The sequence below is a fragment of the Canis lupus genome, chromosome 2 (assembly GCF_048164855.1).
Source record: "Canis lupus baileyi chromosome 2, mCanLup2.hap1, whole genome shotgun sequence".
Classification (NCBI taxonomy): domain Eukaryota; kingdom Metazoa; phylum Chordata; class Mammalia; order Carnivora; family Canidae; genus Canis; species Canis lupus.
In genome coordinates, this window is record NC_132839.1 from 9156700 (window position 1) to 9176747 (window position 20048).

The window sequence follows — 20048 nt, forward strand, 5'->3', positions numbered from 1 at the left end:
TAACATATAGTCTTATCTGTCTTATCACTGTGTGGTACACTTGATATTAATGCAACATTGTGTGTCAATTATACCTAAATAATTAAAAAAAAAGAAAAAAGATATTAGACAACATAAAAAATGCAGTGACCATAAAGGAAAAAATTAAACTTAGAATTCATGAAAAATAAGAACCTCTGCTTATTGAAAGACACCATAAAGGGTCATAGTAGTATTTAGAACACATATAAAGAGCTTACAACCAAAATAATTTAAGAACATCTACCACTCACTAAGAAAAATGCAGACAAGCAGTAGGAAAAAAAAAAAGGGGGCAAGAGACTTGAAGAGAAGGCCTCATAAAATGGTATCTAAACAGTCAAAAATATTAAAACCACACCAAGCTACTATTACACATCCATCTTCACAGTGGCCAAAACTGAATAGTCTGAGAATACCAAGAAGAGAGATCATTTAGAATAACGATTATTCTCATGGACTTCTGGTGCAAGTGTAATTTGGTTTAATGACTTTGGAAAACAGTTTGACATTGTCTGCTAAAAGTGAAGCATAAGCAAACTGTGAGTCACAATAATTCCAGTCCTAGAATGTGACTAAGATAATGTATGCTCATATGCAGTAGGAGCTATACAGGACAGTCATAACAGTATTAATCATAAGAGCACAAAACTGTAATAACAGTACAAAGTATATACAAATTTTAGTGCATTCATAAAATAGAACATGGGTCATCAAACTATGTCCTACAGGCCAAATGTGGACTGTGGCATAGCCCAAAAGCAAAGAATAGTTTTTACATTTTTAAAAGGTCGTTAAAAAACAAAAAGAATATGCAACAAGAAACCATATGTGACCCACAAAGCCTAAAATTTACTATCTGGTCTTTTACAGAAAAAGTCTGCCAATCCCTCAAATAAAATGTTACATAGGTGTAATGAGTGATTAACCACAGAAATTCTCAAAAATATGAGTGAATATCACAAACACAATATTGAGCAAAAGAAGCCAAACATAAATGAAAACCTACTCTATTGCATGAAGTTTAGACAACAGCCAAAAATGAGATCACAACAGTTGGGTCTAAATCTAAATCTAAATCTAAATAATCTAAATCTAAATAAGTTTTCTTGATATGAGAAGCCTACAAAAAAGAGCAATATAAAGCCAGGATAGTAATTATTTCTAGGATGTTGGAAAGGAGTTTCAATTGAGAAGGGACACACAGGGGTCAGAAGTGTCCCACTGTTCTATTTCTGTATCTGGATGGTACCTACAGGAGTATTTGCTTTAAAATACAATAGGATCTAAGCTTATGTTTTATATACTTTTCTGCATGTGTGTGATATTTCACAATGTAAAAGTTTGCTAAGACCCACCTTTTCATAGTCTTCAGCAGTAAAATCTCTATCTTTCTGAAGTATTTCATGAAGTCTTGCTTTCACACGTTGCTGACAACTGCTCAAAGAGTCACTGTCACTATCCAAAAGACCATTCATATTTGCACTCTTTACCATCTGAACAAGAATGGGTGTAAGCTCTCCTTCTAGAGCTAGGAGCCCCTAAACATATTAAATAAAGGCAACACAGATTTTAACGTTAGTATACAAATTAACAGAAAGTATTATAATAATTACTTTGTTACATGCTGAATTTCACAGGGTATTAGCTAACTATTTGCAATAAACAAACCTTACTAATAATATAGCTAATCTACCATTTCAGGACTAGAGTTCGAAATTTCAAATTCAGAATATTTAAATATTTAAAATATTTGCCTTGGCAAAATATCTTTTAAAATGTAATATTAGACAACATTTCTACTAATTTTTTAAAAAATTATTTATACCTTTGCAAAAGCAGCCGCAGTCATCTGGACTCGTCCCTCATCAGAGGCATATATTTTGAGGTCATGTCGGTAGGTACTATGTAATCTAAGTAAACCACAACCAGGAAATCCTGCATAATCTCCTGAAAATAAATACTCAAATCACTTAAGCTATATTTTTGTCTCACTATATTTCTATAAATATTTAGTAAGATCTCAAAATAAATGAAGATTTGAAAACATAATGCATAGACTTAGCCAAATTAAAGAAACTCCAAATTACCTTGACCTCCAGGATACATACACCTGAAAGCTCTTCCAAGTTCTTCAGCCTGGACCCTGCCTGCAGGAGTTAGTTCTCCTCCCCATTTTAGAACCAAAAGTAAGGATGGTTCTTCTCTTCGGCTGTCTAAGATACATGTGAATGGATAAAAGGCAAATGTCAAGTTTGGTTCTTTTACAAAGACACATTTCAAGATGAATTTTTTCTTTGTTCTATCTTCTGCAGTGGAATATAGCTTTTACATACATTATTTTGTTCCTCTGAACATACCTACCTTTTTAGGCCTTTGCTTCTGTCACGAACACTCTTTGCTAATTTCCTCTACTTGTTAAAATCTTACTAAAACTTCAAAACCTCTTCCATACTTTAGGAAGAAGGCTCTTTCCCAGTTCTCTGAAAGAATTGTTTCTACCTTCCCTGCTTTCATAGTGATATGGCACCAATAGTATTTGCCCAATATATTTAATTTACTTGTGCTAGTGATGCTAGATTAAGAGCTCCTTGACCACGGGATGAGATTTTGTCTTTACATCAAGAATCTCACATAAAAGGTAATGATAGCTGAAGTGAAGATGTATACATTTTTATGATTCACATTTTTATGATGAGGAATCAACGACTTGCATAATTTTTAGGAAGACGTGAGATCAGAAAGCCTAAAATTTGTTACAATTTAAGTTTATGAATGAGATATAGAATAAAATGCAGCCCAAGGGCAACTTTTTTAAATTTGGAATTGTGCAGTCTCTTTATGTCCCTGGCCAAAAAGTTTTTTCTCAGATATTAGGGAACTTCCACACGCAAATGAGTTTCTATACCTAATTTATCTGGCCTTTATCATGTCCTAAGATCTGCATTGGGCTACAGAAACAAAGGTAATTTAAAAACAAACAATATAAGTGCTGAAAAATTTAATGATGATTCATTAAAGTGAGAGAAATCAACTTTTCTCTTGGGACTAAATAGTAGTTGTACGTACTTTTTTATGCAGGCCAATATTAATTTATGGAAGGACAATTAATTAACACACTTCTTCAATCATAGTTATTTACAGAATGTTTTTTGATCACAAACATTAAAATTCAAGGAACTGACCTATCTTGCTATTAATCACTAGTGTGACAAAATAGCAACACTTAAAATTTTAAGATAAATTTATAACATAATCACACCTGTGCTTTATAACATAATCACACCTGTGCTTGCATTTAAGATAATCACTACTTCAATTTATGCTACTATAAATACTGACATTGTGAATATCCCCAAAGATCAATCTTTTCCTGAATGTCTGACCACTTCCTTGGGATATATTCTTACAAGCAGAATTAAGATCGAAGTGTATGACCATTTTTTAAAATTTCTAATATATATTGACAAATTACTTTTCAAAGAGTTAGTCAATTTATTCTCCTACCAATATGACTGAAATCCAATCACATTGCATTCTCATCAACATTCTTCATCATACATTTGACCAATGAATAAAACACTTTACTAGTGTGATAGGCAAAAGTAATTATTACTATTATTATCATTATTTTATCGGGGATCACATTCCTCAATGAAATGGTTTCTCCAACCCTTGCCCATTTTTCTTTTAAAGGGTAAATAGATTTATGGATTTCTATGCTATTTAAATGCTCATTCTGATTTATTCAGTGGAAGAAAATAGCTATATCAGAAACATGTATATTACGTATTTCTTCAAATAGTCTTTTTGTATTTTTTGAGTTTTCTTCCAATATACTCTGTCCTCTTCTACTTAAAAGAGGAAGAAAGGGGCCCATTAAGTAACATTTAGTTATAAATAAACTTTGTGAAACAATCTTAAAAGGGAAGTCCTAAGCAGTTTCCAAAACAATGAAGTCTATCCTTTACTTAAAAAATAAAGAATAAAATCTATCCTTTATTTAAAGGATAGAAGTCAAAGTTAACAGAACTTCATTTTTCAATTATTCAGCATGTTAGTCCCTGAATTATTACACAGATGAGGGTCTAAAGGTAGTAAAATGAGTGGTAGGTCCCTACACATAATTAAAACACAGTAAGTATTAATAGTGATATACCTTCCTCTTCACTAGATGTTTTAGGACAACCATGAGGGAGATAAGTTAATTGAACTTTACGATTTATTCCAGAAAAATGGCCATACCTGAAAAACAAAATGATAAGCAGAATAATATTCAGTAAGTATTCAACGTAACCTCCTAAAGAAAAACTAAAGTCCATCTAGATAAAAACTAAAATCCATCTATAGAAAAACTAAATCTATGTTTAAGTGCCACCTTCTATTTGTAATTAATTGCTGAATTCTCTAACATATCCCAGAAGAAAATCTGTCCTAAGGTAGTCATTCTAATCACATTAAAAATGAAAATACAAAATTTTCTCTATAAAACTTGGACAATTCTGAAGAGATGGCAAAGTACAGAAGTATAAAAAAATATAAATGTATGTATATCTAAAAAATAAAGGAAATAAAATTCTAAGTGGTCAAATATGTAAAGCTTATAATAGGCATACTGGTGTTATCAATTTTACTTTATTTATTTTATTTTATTATTATTATTTTTTTAAAGATTTTACCTATCTATTCATGAGACACATAGAGAGAGAGGCAGAGACACAGGCAGAGGGAGAAGCAGGCTCCATGCAGGGAGCCCAACATGGGACTCGATCCCAGGTCTCCAGGATCACACCCCAGGCTGAATGTGGCACTAAACCGCTGAGTCACCAGGGCTGGCCTCAATTTCACTTTATTAAAACATAGTTCAAAACTGTTTTTTAATAAAACAACATTTAATCCATGGTCTTTTAGCAATTTGGTTTCCATCCTAAATACTACGTCATAAAATATCCAAAATCTTCTCATCAAAATAAAAAGTAAAACTAAAACAATAACCCTCAACACAACAATCTATTTTCTTACAGGTGTAAATAAAAATCTCACTAGACTTTCATTAATTTCTCTTCATCTTTAGCAATAAAGTGCAGAAAGATCAAACTGTGAAAGAAATTTAACAAAGCCAGATAATAAAAAAAGAACACTCTAAGTAGTTATCAAAATTAAAGATTTCAAAAAGATTCTCACATTTCTAATACAGTCTTAAGTTGTTCAAGTTTTGACTTGTTTTCTTCAATTTCAGAATCATTATTTTGCCCCAGCTCCATAAGAAGTTGTCGGGCAATGTCCAGTACTTCCTATAAAATAATAAAGAACTGAATTTTTTATGTGACTTTGCCATTAGTGATTTAAAACCAACAAGATGATGGGCATTAAGGAGGGCGCATGATGAGAGAGCACTGGGTGTTATACTGTATGTTGGCAAACTGAATTTAAATAGAATGAATGAATGAATAAAAAAATAAAACTAATAAGAAAACAAATGTACTTGCCTGTAATTGTTTTGGCTTTTTGAGTTTTAATTTCCCAGATTTGTATCCATCACACTTTTCAAAAAGATCGAAAAATCTTATAAAAAAGACAGCACAGTTAGTTCTTTGCCGTAATTAATATTAACACCATAAACCTACACAAGTCAATTAAAAATGAAGACATGGGACTCAGGGTCTATGGATTTCAGATACTGTGTGTCCTCTTTCACTATACAAGGTGAGTGATCACTACTTTGAGTGATAAAACTTAGTATTCCCCTAACCACATCAAAGTAACAATGACTAGATTGTTTTTAAAAGTTTTCTCATGATGGAAACTGAATATATGATTATAATATTAAATATTATTTTCTGAAGTCACCACATACATATTCATGTTAAAAAATGTTTTAACACTTATTTTATTGGTTCAATTTTTAAATTTTATGATTTCCAAATCAAATACTGAAGAGAAGTAAGACAAACTTACATTCTACTAATTTTCTTCTAGAAGGTTGAGAGGTTAAGGACTCAGAGAAAGTAATGAAGAGAATAACATGCTAAGATTAAACAGAACACCTCTGAATGGTGACACCTTTACAACCGTAAATGAAAGTCAGATCAGACAGACAGTAATTTATAGATACTGCCATAATAATTTTCAGTTGCTGATACAAACATACATGAATTTTGTTTGTATCCAGTGGTTTAAATTAATGGCCAAGAAATAAGAAGCCAGTTTTTCTACATGATGTGTTAATCAAATTAGATCACCTATCAGAAATCTTAAATTATCCCAAGTGTTATATTATTCCCCCTAAAACATACTTTTGATGCCTAACTTCCATTTTCATTTTTTGTTTTGGTGTTCGATCCCCATGCCGTATCACAGCTATGACACATCTAAGTTCCATCCTAAAATAACAAAAAAAAAAGTCTCAATTTTCAAACAAAGATTTGTGTTATGTAATTCAAACTAACACAGCATCTCATCACTTATTTAGAACCATCTTTTACCATTTCAAAATCTTTCCCATGAAGAACACTACATGTAACAACCTGTCGATTTTATCAAATTCAATCTTCAGAAGACTTTAAGAAGCTGGAAGGGGAGTAATACGAAGCTGTATATCAGCTTCCTGTCTAGAGATGGCTATGCTCACACTGGGTTAAGAGTAAACGAATAGCAATCCTGGAACTTCATTAAGTACTTGCCCTGTAGCACAGATCATCACAGACTGAGATTTCATTAAATCAAAGCAAAATAAAGCTTTACTTTATAGCTGCTATATTTATTTTGCCCTTATAAGAATAAGGATGAAATAACAAGTAAAGAATAAGTTTGAAATAACAAGTATTTCAAACACAAATTACTAGAAGATGATATTACTAGGGTATAATTTCACATGTGCCAAATTGTAAGCCATAGAATACAACCCTACAGGATTTTAATAAGCGACCTTAAAAAAAAAATTCTGTTAAATAGTTTGAGAATACTGGCTTAAAAATAAAATTAAATATTTTAATACCAAGACCCCAACTGGGACTTCTCAGAATATTTAACATGCTAATGTAAACATCCAAGCTGTGAATATGAAACATTTGGTCCACTCATCTGAGTAGCAGGTAAGTTTCAAGCAGTTATTTTCACTAGCAGAATGTTATCAGATTCTTTGGCAATACTGGTCTAATTAATTTACCTCAAGATATACCTGTTTTTCTTTACACACTCAGAGAACAGAAGTTGTATGACCACTGAGTATGAACCTTTAAGTGACATACCTACTAGCACCTCCTTTATTTTTATGACTTAATTCAATAGTTCTATAATATCTAAGCATTTTTCAGGATTTTTTTCCAGAATTTTATTTTTACCAATATAAAAGATTTTTAATCTAGGTGGACCCCTCAAAAGCATATAATCAATTTCTCTAACTGCAAAGTTAATCATATGAAAACATACACAGTAACGTGTCCAAAAATCATTAAAAAATTTACTCTCTAATGTAGTAGCAGAGACTGATGTACAAAACACAAGGAATTTCTAAATGAAAATATCCAAACTTACATAGTTCCAGATGTAGTTGGTACAATCGGGATATCTTCAGCTTCTAAGGGTATTGACCAGGGGATATGAAATTGTGGAGCAAGCTCTCGCATTACAATATTGCTTTGATACAAAAAAGAAGAGACTATAAATTAGCTCACTTTAAGACAAAACTTAGTACTTAATGATAAATGATACAGAATCATAAAAGTTTAAGTCAAACTAGTGATTCTATTATAGTGTAATAAAAAGTAACTCAAAGAATCAGTCTTGATTAAAAATTAGATTAGCAGGTCTAAACTGGTGCATTAGAACACACTGAAGAAATGCCATAAATTTGGGATTATTATTTTAGTTCCAAGAAATAAATTACATTAGATGCAAATAAATCATTGTAATTGCATTATATCTACTTACAGATCAATTCTGAAAACCAAGATGGTCTCTTCTTTATGGCCACAGATCATTTCTTCTTTTTTTAAAAAAGATTTTATTATTTATTTATTTAGAGTGTGTGCATGAATGGGGGCAGGGGGAGGAGGAGAAAAAGAGAATCTCTAGCAGACTCCCCACTGAGCATAAGCCAATATGGGGCTCAATCCCATGACCTGAGAGAGTGACCTGAGCCAAAACCAAAAGTTGAATGCTCAAACCAACTGAGCCACCAGGTGCCCCAGGAATCATTTCATACCTGTTTACTGATCATTTTTGAAGTTACTCTAAATACCATGGCTCTTTTTAAACAAATTTCCATTATATTTTACTAATACAGTTAACAATGGAAACATGTTAAGCAATTATAAAACATTTTTATATTGTTTAAACTGAGCATTTATTCATGCTAAAATTTAGTAAGCTCCCCCAAATTTCACCTTAAGGCAAAGTTCACCAATCTCGAAAATATACTATAAAAGCTGATTCCTATTATGACAATACATTTTAAAGTATAAGTTTCCTACAACTTTGTCAAATATACTTTGAACTGGTTTAAAAATATTTGTCTTGTGAATCTTCAAAGTATAAGAAAATAGGTCAAAGGATATAAAAATGGATTTCTCCATGCAGTAATTTCTTTTGTGTTCACTTGATAATCTCATGAGATAATCTTTAAGTGATATATGATAATAGAAAGCATCATGAGATAATCTTTAAGTGATATATGATAATAGAAAGCAGTATTTTTTTTAAGATTTATCTATTTATTTATTTGACAGAGAGAGAACAAGAGAGCACAAGCAGGGGGAACAGCAGAGAGAGAAGAAGCAGGCTCTCTGCCAAGCAGGGAACCAATGTAGGGCTCAGTCCCAGGACACTGGGTTCATGACCTGAGCCAAAGGCAGATGCTTAACTAAATGAGACACCCGAGGCGCCATGAAAGCAGTATCATTCAAAGGAACCCTGAGTTCCAAATATTTCTATTTTACTCTGCTTACTTTCATGAATGTTCATTTTATATCTTAAAAGAAAATGAAGCCTTTTCAACTGTAATCATATTGCAGAACAAAGTAACCTAATAAATTATCTATAATAATCATTATATAACACTTCTAAATCTAAAAGTTAAAATATCGTTAAGCCTTCATCTATACTGGCCACAAATCAATCTGCCTTTGCTAACCCAAAGTATAATTCAGGATTTGGCATGGTTCTTTGAGGATGTCATTTTTATGAACATTGATTTTTATTCTAGAATGCTTATAAGATCCTGATCATTTGATATTTACAATTATTTGGATTCTGAGTAGCTGGTATGCATTAGCTGTAACAAAGATAAAGAGGAGAAACATAAAGAAAAAAAATCCTTACCCAAGTATTTTTGCACAATCATCATAATACTTCATGGAGTTTTTCACAAAACTGAAGCCATTGACATCACAGACATAGGACTGTCCATTGGCCCGTAACAAATCAAAACCACAAACTGTTTGCTATTTAAAATAAATTATAAACTTTAAAGTTACATTGAATTAGGATTCACAGTTTTTCTTATTACAACATATCAAATTTTATAAATGCCTAAAAATGTACTATTGCTTATTAGTTTATTTCATAGTAAGTAATAAATGAAATTATTCATCTGTAACTTGAGTACTCTGAAAATACATAAAATCTACCATATGATCATTTGAGTTCCCTCATGAAATAAATACAGAACAAAAATGATTAAGAGATAAGAGGAGCCAAAAAATAACATACTATGTTATTAACATAATAACAGTAATGTTATACTATTATAAGATGTTCTTCAAGCAACAATTAAAAAATAAGAGTAAAACTTTCTAAAGGCTTTGTTAAATTTTGTGATAGTTGAAATTATATCACTTTAAAACAAAAAAGTATAGGGATCCCTGGGTGGCGCAGCGGTTTAGCGTCTGCCTTTGGCCCAGGGCGCGATCCTGGAGACCCAGGATCGAATCCCACGTCAGGCTCCTGGTGCATGTAGCCTGCTTCTCCCTCTGCCCCTCTCTCTCTCTCTCTCTCTGTGTGTGACTATCATAAATTAAAAAAACAAATTAAAAAACAAAAAAAAACAAAAACAAACAAAAACAAAAACAAAAAAGTATAAAGCAAAAAATAGTCTTAAAGATATGTCCCACAGAAAATGTTCAATTATCTCTATGAATCCTTTTTTAAGAGATTTTATTTTTAAGTAATCTTTACATCCAATGTGGGGTTCAAACTCACGAACCCAAAAATCAAGAGTCACAGGCTCTATCAACTGAGCCAGCCAGACATTCCTCTCTCTGGATCTTTTAAACCCTGACAACTACATCCCTGTGAGCACCTGAAATAAATTTACTTTATTTGGGAGAAGAGAACAATTAGTTGTGAGGTATGAATTTCCTGCTCAGGCTCTAAAAATTTTCTATCTTCTGCATTTTATATTCAAATCCTCATGTTAGTATAATGTGATTTTAAGTCATGTCTTTTGGAATCCTATATTATAAAACTAAAACAATTTATATATAGCTCTTAAAATGTATTTAAAGGCCAATATTCCTTCTACAAAAGTGACTTCAAATTATTAAAACATAAAGTATTTATAATTTAATACCCAGTAACACACTAGTCTTTATGCTATATATCCAAGAAAAGACTTCAAGAGGTAAAATTTATCCTTTAATAGCTGCAAGTTGTACTACTTCTGTATAAGTCTTTACCACAAACATTAGTGGAAGCCTAATATATTTATATAGACTGAGGGAATGAGTCAAATGTTAGAAAAATTTTCTTTAAGAAACATATTTGTATTGCTTTTATGGACACATTTTATAATACACAACAAACAGGCTAAAGGATGTACTGACAAAGGTAGAAGACTGCTAAGGACCTTTTTTATTCAAAAAAGCCATCATTTATCAATTCTGAGTAAATAGTACTAGTACTCTTAACCAGTTGTTTTTACCATGTTAAATAATACCTCTAAACACTGGTTAATGCTATTGTTTTAGTTAAGTTTTCCTCCATCATTTCAATTTCTGAATTGGAAAAATTCCTTTTTATATTAATACAGAAAGAATATAGAGAAACAGTATCTTCTCATTTTACTTCTCCAATTAAATGCCCATATAACATTTCTTCTACTCAAAAAAGAAAATTAGAATTTCTTTTACAGGGGTCTGTATGGCCTGTAAAACATCTTACCTTAAATGCAAGGCAGACTTTCCAGGCAATTAATTTCTCTCGTGCATTAAGAATAACAGGGTATCTAACTTCTTTTCCCTCACTGTCTCGTTCCACCTTGCCATCAAGAGCTGGAGATTTTCGAGCTTCAGCATGTGCGTAATCTGGACCCACTGTATAAACCTTTCATAAATGTTAAAATACGTATATTAAAAATTTTATATATTATTTTAAATGTATTAAATGAAAAAAAACAGCAGACAACAAATCAAAAGATAATCAATAAAAATACTTCAATCTTCAGACTATTCTTTTCACACTTCTATTTCACATGCCAAAATTTTTAATACATTGGAAATGTAATTGATTACATAGCAAAACAGGTAACGTGAAGGATGCCTGAGTGGCTCAGTGGCTGAGCATCTTCCTTTGGCTCAGGCCGGGATCCCAGAGTCCTGGGATGGAGTCCCACGTCGGGCTCCCTGCAAGGAGCCTGCTTCTCTCTCTGCCTATGTCTCTGCCTTTCTCTATGTGTCTCTCATAAATAAATAAATAAAATCTTAAAAAAAGAAAAAGAAAAAAAGCCTGGAAACATGAAGTTCCATTCTCTACAAAGAATGATTATACTATGCATTATAAAGGAACATGAGGTTGTATGGCATGTGATCTTTTCCAAATTTTTTTAGCTTAACCAAAGGGAGGTCCAAATAATTTAAAATATTATAAGTGGAAGTCATGGCCAAAAGAAAGAGTAAAAAATGGGAGGGGTGGTGAGGGACAGTATATACTGAAAGGCAGACACAAGAAAGCAAATAGCACCGTAAGCAAAGGTAATTAACACAGAGGTCAGAGGCATGAAAGAGCATGATGCATTCAGGTAAGTTATCTGGTGTTATTTATACTGTAAGAAATAAGGTCCATAGGGCAGACAGAGGACAGATTGTGAAATATTCTGTATGCCACCCTTATGAACTGCATTATTATTCTATGGTCAACAAAATCCACATGAGAAATTTTTAATGAGGTTCATGATAAGGTTTATACCTTAGAAAAAAAGGACATTGTCGTTAGAGACTTGCTAAAGGCAAAACAATTAAGACCTTATCTGTGACCAAAGGAAATCAAACATATTTTTATATTACGCTACAGTTGCTGCAGATCTCAGATCATTTACACTAATCAATGCTTAGAAACTAGTGGCTATTACACCCTTACCCACTATATTTTATTGTTTAGTGTTCTTTTATTTTTTTATTTTGTTTTAAAAATTTTATTTACTTATTCACGAGAGACACAGAGAAAGGCAGAGACAGGAGAAGCAGGATCCATGTAGGGAGCCCGATATGGGACTCGATCATGGGACTCCGGGATCACACCCTGAGCTGAAGGCAGATGCTCAACTGCTGAGCCACCCAGGTGTCCCTTAATGTCCTTTTAAAAAAGCACATATACATATTATTACATCACAAAGTTGGTTTTTAAATACTTTTCTAACTATATTTTAATAAAATTTGTCTCCTCTGGCAATCCTGCTTTAAACATTTAAGAAAACTATTCTTAAAAAAGGGTCCAAAGGCTTCAGACTGCCAAGGGCATTTATAATACAAAACAGATTAAGAATCCCTAGTCATAAAGAGATCCAGAATAGAGTCTATCCCCGGGGTTAATCACTTTTTCTGATATCACTGGTAAACTAAATACAAAATTAAAATATAGTGTAATCAATCCTACCTTTACATCAGTACCATCTGTGGGCATAAACTCTTCATATATATATGAGCCTGTTTTTCGTACATTGCTTTCTGGGGAATAAACACTACTTCTACTGCCGATCTGAAAAAGAAAGATATCCGTAAATATAAAAACTAAATTATTCATCTCATTTTTATAATATAACCTTCTTACCATGTATTTCCATCTTAGATATTACCAAAAAAATAAAAATAAATGTTTGACATTTATTATATAGTTGACACTGGATTATTTTCTGCTGTAATTATAACTTACATGTAAGTCAAATCGTAAAAAAAATACCAAGAACAGTAAGAATAATGTTCCTAAGAGTGGTTCCAATCAACCATGTTGTTGCATGTAACCCTCATTTGTTCACTTTTACCACTACAGAATTTTCCACTGTATAAGTACACCATAATTCATTCATTCTATTAACAAGTACTTAGGTTGTTTTCTAAGCTTTAGCCAGGAGAAGTGTGTTGCTTTGAACATTCTTGTAAGTGTTCCATGTGCAAGAATATTTCTAAGGTATATGCTACAAGTAGAATTAGCAGGTGACAGAATTACTAAGTGCTCATATTCAACTGACAAAAATAATGCCAAATATTTTATGAACAGTTTTAACAATTCAGCGTCTTCTAGCAATGTATGTAAGCTCCCACCACTCTATATCCTTGTCTATAATTGGTATTGTTAGACATAACACTTGCCACTAATGGATATAAAGTAGTATCTCACCGTGTTCTTACTTTGCATTTCCATGGTTCCTTGTAAATGTACGTGCACTTTTAATCTTACTGCATGGTCAAATTATGTTGCTAAGAGGTAAGAGGCTCTATTAATTTACATCTCTACCAACATTTGGGTTTGTGCTTGTTTTCCAACTATCTCAATGTTTTTGATCCTTGCCAATCCAAAAGGTACTTCAATGTCATTATCTTTTAGACTTCATTTGCATTTATTTGAGCATATTTCACGTATGTAAAAGTTATTGATACTATTTTTGTCTATGAATTTTCTATCTTGGGGGCCATTTTTTTAAAGACTACTGACCTTTACCCAAATTTCTCATAAGCCAGATACATAAGTGGAAAGTAGAGAGAAAAATAATTTTCTTGGTATTTTGTAAGTAGAAATTTTGCATAAACAACAGTAAATAACTAAAATGATGCCTTGTTTTTCTAACAAAGAAGGGTATCAGTTTTAATTTATCCCTGAATGATACAGTCTTATTTAATCTTAGTTCTACTAAATACTTGATTACTTTTAGAAAAATTTGTACAAAGTATGAAGAACAGCATTCCCTAGGATAACAAAGATTTACCTTTCGAAAAAGTCTTTGACTTCCACCACCAGCAGATGTGGGATAGTAAATGTAAACATTGTGATCCTCTGCACTGACTGGCTTTTCTACAAACGGCTTTTGAAAAACTTCACCATTTACTTCTACATGATCTTCCCCTTCAATCAGATTGCATTCTAAAAATCAAACAGTGGGAAAAATTACATATTGCATATTGTCTAGATATAACATTATTTTAAAAGCTTTTACTAGAATAGATTATATAAAGAAAACCTTGGATAATGTACGATTTGATTTTAATTAAACATTTATGCAGGGGCAGCTGGGTGGCTCATTAGTAAAGTGTCTAACTCTTGGTTTGGCTCAGGTCGTGATCTTATAGACTGTGTGAAATAGAGCCTTAGTGTTGGGCTCCACACTGAGGAAGGAGTCTGCCTGAATGAAGATTTGCTCCCTTTGTCCCTCCCCCTATCTCTCCAAAATAAATAAATAATTCTAAAAAAATATTTATGCAAACAACATACCCCACTATTTATGATTCATGACATTAAAAACTATAGTTATTCTTCAAAATCTTACAAACCTGTCATTTCACTTTATCCCACAGAATCAAAGTTACATATGAAATGATACCAACAAAAAAGATTGAAAAATTTTTTTAGATTGCTACCATATTCTGAAAGTTGTATGGAATCAGTTGTATCATAGATACCACAAAACATGAAATTGTTATTAATGTAACCTATATAAGGTAATCCAATCAGGAAGTTAATTTTTTACCTCTAGAAAAATGAGAGAAGTTCCCTGTTACTGATGATAAATGCTATATCTAGTTTTCAACAAAAGTTGCTTTAAGGTACAAAAAAGTCATCAAAATTCTCCAAAATAGTCTTACCAGAATATTAAATAGTAAAGCAGATAAACATTTATCTTGGCTTGTTAGACTGTTATATATAACTTACATGCTATGTTTCAGATAACTAGAAAAATGAAGCAAAGGGTACTTTAAGGTATTAAGTAATATTTCTAAGTTTCTAGTCATCAGAAATTTAATTACGGTATCCTAGCATAAAGTTTCTAATCCTGACTTCAATAGTCATAGATAAATCACTTACTTATCCCCAATCAATACAAGATGATGAAATATGTAATTTAAAAACTCTTCTTGATTCCCAGATGTCAAATGTAGACCACAGAAAAGTAGGATAGATAACTCTTAAATTATTAGTGGGCCTTTCAGTTTATTTATTTATTTTTTATTTTTTTTATTTTTTATTTTTGGCCTTTCAGTTTATAGTGCCAAACTTGAACTGAATGTAATGCTTACTTGGCTTTTTTTTTTTTTTTTTTTTTTAAGTAAGCAGAACTATGAGTTCTCTGAATTCCTTCTACTTAATTATAGAAAAGAAGTGCCTCGAAAGTATGTTGGTGACAAAAGGTAGCTTGCTCAAAATCTCATATTCTTACCTTTGGGATTATTTGGGTCACGGTTCAAAATTGCATAACGAGGAAGTAAAATACCTTCAGCTTGAAGAATACTATACACTTCTCTTCTGAAGAAAAAGAAAACATCTTTTATTGTTTTATTGCTTTACTTTAATGGTACATTATTACTATTGTATTATTTAAAAAGGCATAGATTTCAAGTCTTTTATTTTTTAAATAAACAAATCACGTAAAATATTGAAAATGTCTAAGGGAATGTTCAGCCATATTAGAACAAAAATGGACACACAACACTTTATGTGGCATATTAAAATACTAATGTTTAAAACTGGGAATGTAAATGTATAAAAAAAGAAAGGGTTAAAAACAAAGTTGCTACAGGGCAATGACAGACTATTACCTATTAAAAACTTTATACTCAAAGATTATTTAATGACATAGGAAAATGTTCATAGTATTGTAAGACAGAAGTGACCCTAATTTTGTAAAATGTGAATGTATGTACATATTGCTTTTTATATGAAAAAAAATTATATAGGGACACTGGGTAGCTCAGTGGTTTAGTGCCCGGCTTTGGCCCGGGATCCTGGGGTCCCGGGATCAAGTCCCACACCGGGCTCCCTGCATGGATCATGGATCCTGCTTCTCCCTCTACCTGTGTCTTTGCCTCTCTCTCTCTCTCTCTCTCTCTGTGTCTCTCATAGATAAATAAAATCTTTAAAAAAAAGAAAAAAATATGATATAGTATCAGGGTTAAATGCCTTTAATGCTTTTATTTTTCAAATTTCTTAAATATGTATTATGAATATATTTATAACATAAGCATTTATTAATATGTAAATCTAGGAACAATATTTTAAAGTGTTAGATATTGGGGATCCCTGGGTGGCTCAGCGGTTTAGTGCCTGCCTTCGGCTAGGGCATAATCCTGGAGTCCCAGGATCGAGTCCCACATCAGGTTCCCTGCATGGAGCCTGCTTCTCCCTCTGCCTGTGTCTCTGCTCCAATCTCTCTGTGTATTTATCTCTCATGAATAAATAAATAAAATCTTTAAAAAAAATAAAAAATAAAATGTTGGCTACTAATAATGTTACTACCTGGAGGAACAGGAAAAACCCCAAAACTATAGGGCCTTATACTTTATAAAGCATTTTCACACATGTAATCTCATACTGCAATGCTAACACAAAAGAAAATTGAATGTTGGTGAAATTATAAAGGTAGCCATCAGAGTGAAACATCACTCAAACAAAATATATAAATTTATTTGTATTCCAGTTTCTCTCAGAAATTCATGCTTTTGGCTTATAATATGAGTGCTAAGATATGTAATGAAATATTTTTCAAAAGACTTGCATTTTACCATTAAAAAAAATCTAGTTATATTGAGTATAACCCTAATTTCATCATCAGTCACATGGCAGAGAAGTTGCTCATAATTTTCAATGGTTCAGTAGGCTATGGAAATTAAACAAACCTGGTTTAAGTCCTTGTTCCATTATTGACAGAACTACTTGTGACTTTGGGCAAATTAATTCATCTTCCTGATTCTCAAGTTTCTTCATCTATAAGACTGGGTATAAATACCTATTTCTAAGTATTTTAGAGGATACCACAAATTAATGTATATGAAAACACCTGATGCCAGCTTATAGTAGACACTAAATAAACGTTAATTTTCCTTCCCTTAATTCAGCCATCTTCATCACTCACCTATCTTGTATGAGATACTGCATATTCAAGTCATTGATTACAAATGGATTCCTGAGTTTTGCATAGGCAACTGCTTTGTCCAGTGGAAATCCTAAGAACACATATTATTAACATACTCTGTACAATCTCAAGGTAAGTTGATATCTATAGCTTTATCAATTTGAATTTATGTCACTTCCCATAAAAGGTTAATTTCATTATGCTTATAACTGCTTTCCATATAAATCGTGGAAAAATAAATATATAAAACTTAACTTGTACTATTAGTCTTATTTTTTCCTAGTTAATTTCATTGATAAGGCACAAGTCAGTGGTTATATAACCAAATTCAAACCCACTGACATCTTAGCCAATGACTAATTATTCAAAGTCCCCTAATAAAAGGTTAAGATTATCTCATACACAAAGAGAAATCTGTATATAAGTATATTACAATTACTTGGTGATTTTTTAAAAAATATGTGTAATTTCTTTCATTTTAGTTTGATATTTATACATAAAAATTGCTGATAATTCAAAGAACTGCATCTTTAAAAACAGCAAAAACAAAAGTTAATTTACATACAACAGATATGCCGTAAATATAAAATATATGAGCAGAATCATACTTGCTGTTCCTAGGTCAATGTTAAGGTATCAGAAATTAACTCCCTAAAATTTCTAGACTTTGGTAAAATTACTACTTACATGGACAACAAATCAAATGGCAGATATGGTAAGAGGTCTAAAAAGATTCTAAAGCATTTTAATGATTATACTGTACTCTCTGTATTGACAATTTTATCCATCAATACATACTATTAAGAGACGGTTTGTCAGTATACCAGAGAGTCTAACAAAGCAGGAAAATCCTGGCTCCTTCTTTCATTAGCTATGCAACTCTGGGCGAATTTATTCAATATCTCTAAGCCCCTGATTCTCAGCTGTAAATGAGTATTATACTTGTCTTACCTAGTAGAGTTTTTGAGCAACTTGATAAAGGAATGTATATAAAACACTTAGCATAGGACCTGACAGTAAGCTCCCAATAAATATCATTATTCCTTAAATGACAATATCTTAATGAATAGCTTATCTAAGGAAAAGAGTAAAAATCAGTAAGCATGCACAACTTTAGAATTTAACCTTGCCTATTACAGTATACCTGTGAAGACACTGTTATCTTGTATCATTATCAGAACAGTTGGAGGGGAAGTAAGTACTAAGGCATTAGTTAATAAAACTAAACAAAAAACTATGGTCAGTTAAAAAAGACTTATTCCCTAAATTCCTCTTGGTTTTTAAAATTTAATAAAAGCTCTCTATACCAAGAATCACTTCCACAAATTATAAACCCTTCTAGGTTTGTAAAGACTCTGAGAAGAATTAATCACTTGTCATCAAGATACCTCCAAGTCTATGATTTAAAGCATCCTAACAGAATTCAGCACAGAGGATCCTCTGTAACAGTTCCCTGCTTCCGTGTTGTTAAAGAGGAACATTTTCCTTACAAAGAGACAGTATATGGAATATGACCTTAGACAGCACCTAGTTTTTACAGGCAAAAAATTAGCTTTGGAAGGAAGAACCATGTGGTAGTAAGGCAAGATCACCTTACCCTCAGGGATAAGCCAATTTTAAGATTCCCTGAAATAAAAGACTTAAGTTTAATAAAACAGACCAGGGCCTTGGCTTCTCTTCTCTACAGACTATAGGAGCACATAAAGTCTCAGCCATGCTCCATCCCCTTGCTGAAGGAAAAGTTTCTTGAACACCTAGCTAAAGTGAAACTTTAACACAGCTGGAGATTACATTATTTTGGTAACAAAGTGATTTAATATGAATAAAAATAACTATACACACATCTTTTAAATTACAGTTCTTAGAAATTCACTTAATTCACAGATTCTGAGGTTACAAATTTTCAGATATTCAGTAATGATTTTGATTAGTGGGTCTCATTATGAAGGCATACTATACCATTAAGTAATACTTAAGTGTAATTAATATTTGTTTGATTTACAAAAGAAACCAAGTAAAATTGAAATTTCAAATATTAAGTTCTTTGAAAATAAAATATGAATATTTGCATTTGAGGAAAGATAGATCATTTTATATAGGGCAAAAGTATAGGGCTTAAAATATCCAATAATTCATGAATTCAAAAATCAGGTCTTGGAAGAATGTAATGGAGGGGAAAAAAATTTCTTGGTATAATTGATGAAAAAATGAAATATAAAGTTACATATACACTATAACAATAAATTTGTTTAAAAAATACAGACAAAAAAATGACCAAAAGAAATTTATCAAAATGGTAACATCACTGATCTGTGAGAATGGAGATTAATTTTATTTATTTTATCTAATATTCTACAATTAATATGTATTAGGTCTATTATAAGAGAGGATAAAGGGAGTTCCCATTCTTTAATACCTTTAGAATGGAACGAAATAAGACAATCACATAAAGGCCAGTTTTCTACTGGTTCATTCAAAATAACATCTTCTTCAAATACTACTACTGTGATATATTTAAATAAGGAGATCCGTTCAAGAATTTCCTTCATTGGTTTGGATTTGGACTTCTTTGCCATGGAACATATTCCAACCACAATCTGCCTTTCCGGTGGCTGAAACAGAAAGAAAACAACAAAAAAATTAGGTTGACTTAATACAAACTCTAAATATGTTTTTCAGAAGCAGATGAGTGATG

General features: G+C 31.8%; 1 protein-coding gene across 39 annotated transcripts in view; it reads right to left on the reverse strand.

The window, feature by feature from the left end:
* The window catches only part of PPIP5K2 (diphosphoinositol pentakisphosphate kinase 2), a 98800-nt gene that overhangs the window by 68395 nt on the left and 10357 nt on the right, over window positions 1-20048 (reverse strand). For 32 of the 39 annotated variants that reach the window (XM_072789095.1, XM_072789057.1, XM_072789207.1 and 29 more), the window contains exons 3-17: window positions 19770-19965; window positions 17354-17444; window positions 15662-15747; window positions 14216-14370; window positions 12889-12990; window positions 11179-11340; window positions 9340-9461; window positions 7555-7656; window positions 6315-6401; window positions 5508-5583; window positions 5203-5312; window positions 4178-4263; window positions 2109-2234; window positions 1847-1968; window positions 1377-1559 (exon numbers count right to left, since the gene is read on the reverse strand). In XM_072789095.1, coding sequence (XP_072645196.1) covers window positions 1377-1559; window positions 1847-1968; window positions 2109-2234; window positions 4178-4263; window positions 5203-5312; window positions 5508-5583; window positions 6315-6401; window positions 7555-7656; window positions 9340-9461; window positions 11179-11340; window positions 12889-12990; window positions 14216-14370; window positions 15662-15747; window positions 17354-17444; window positions 19770-19965 — 1806 coding nt within the window. Of the gene's footprint in view, window positions 1-1376; window positions 1560-1846; window positions 1969-2108; window positions 2235-4177; window positions 4264-5202; window positions 5313-5503; window positions 5584-6314; window positions 6402-7554; window positions 7657-9339; window positions 9462-11178; window positions 11341-12888; window positions 12991-14215; window positions 14371-15661; window positions 15748-17353; window positions 17445-19769; window positions 19966-20048 lie in introns of all 39 variants that reach the window. The other 7 variants (XM_072789234.1, XM_072789135.1, XM_072789089.1 and 4 more) reach the window with 3 other exon arrangements.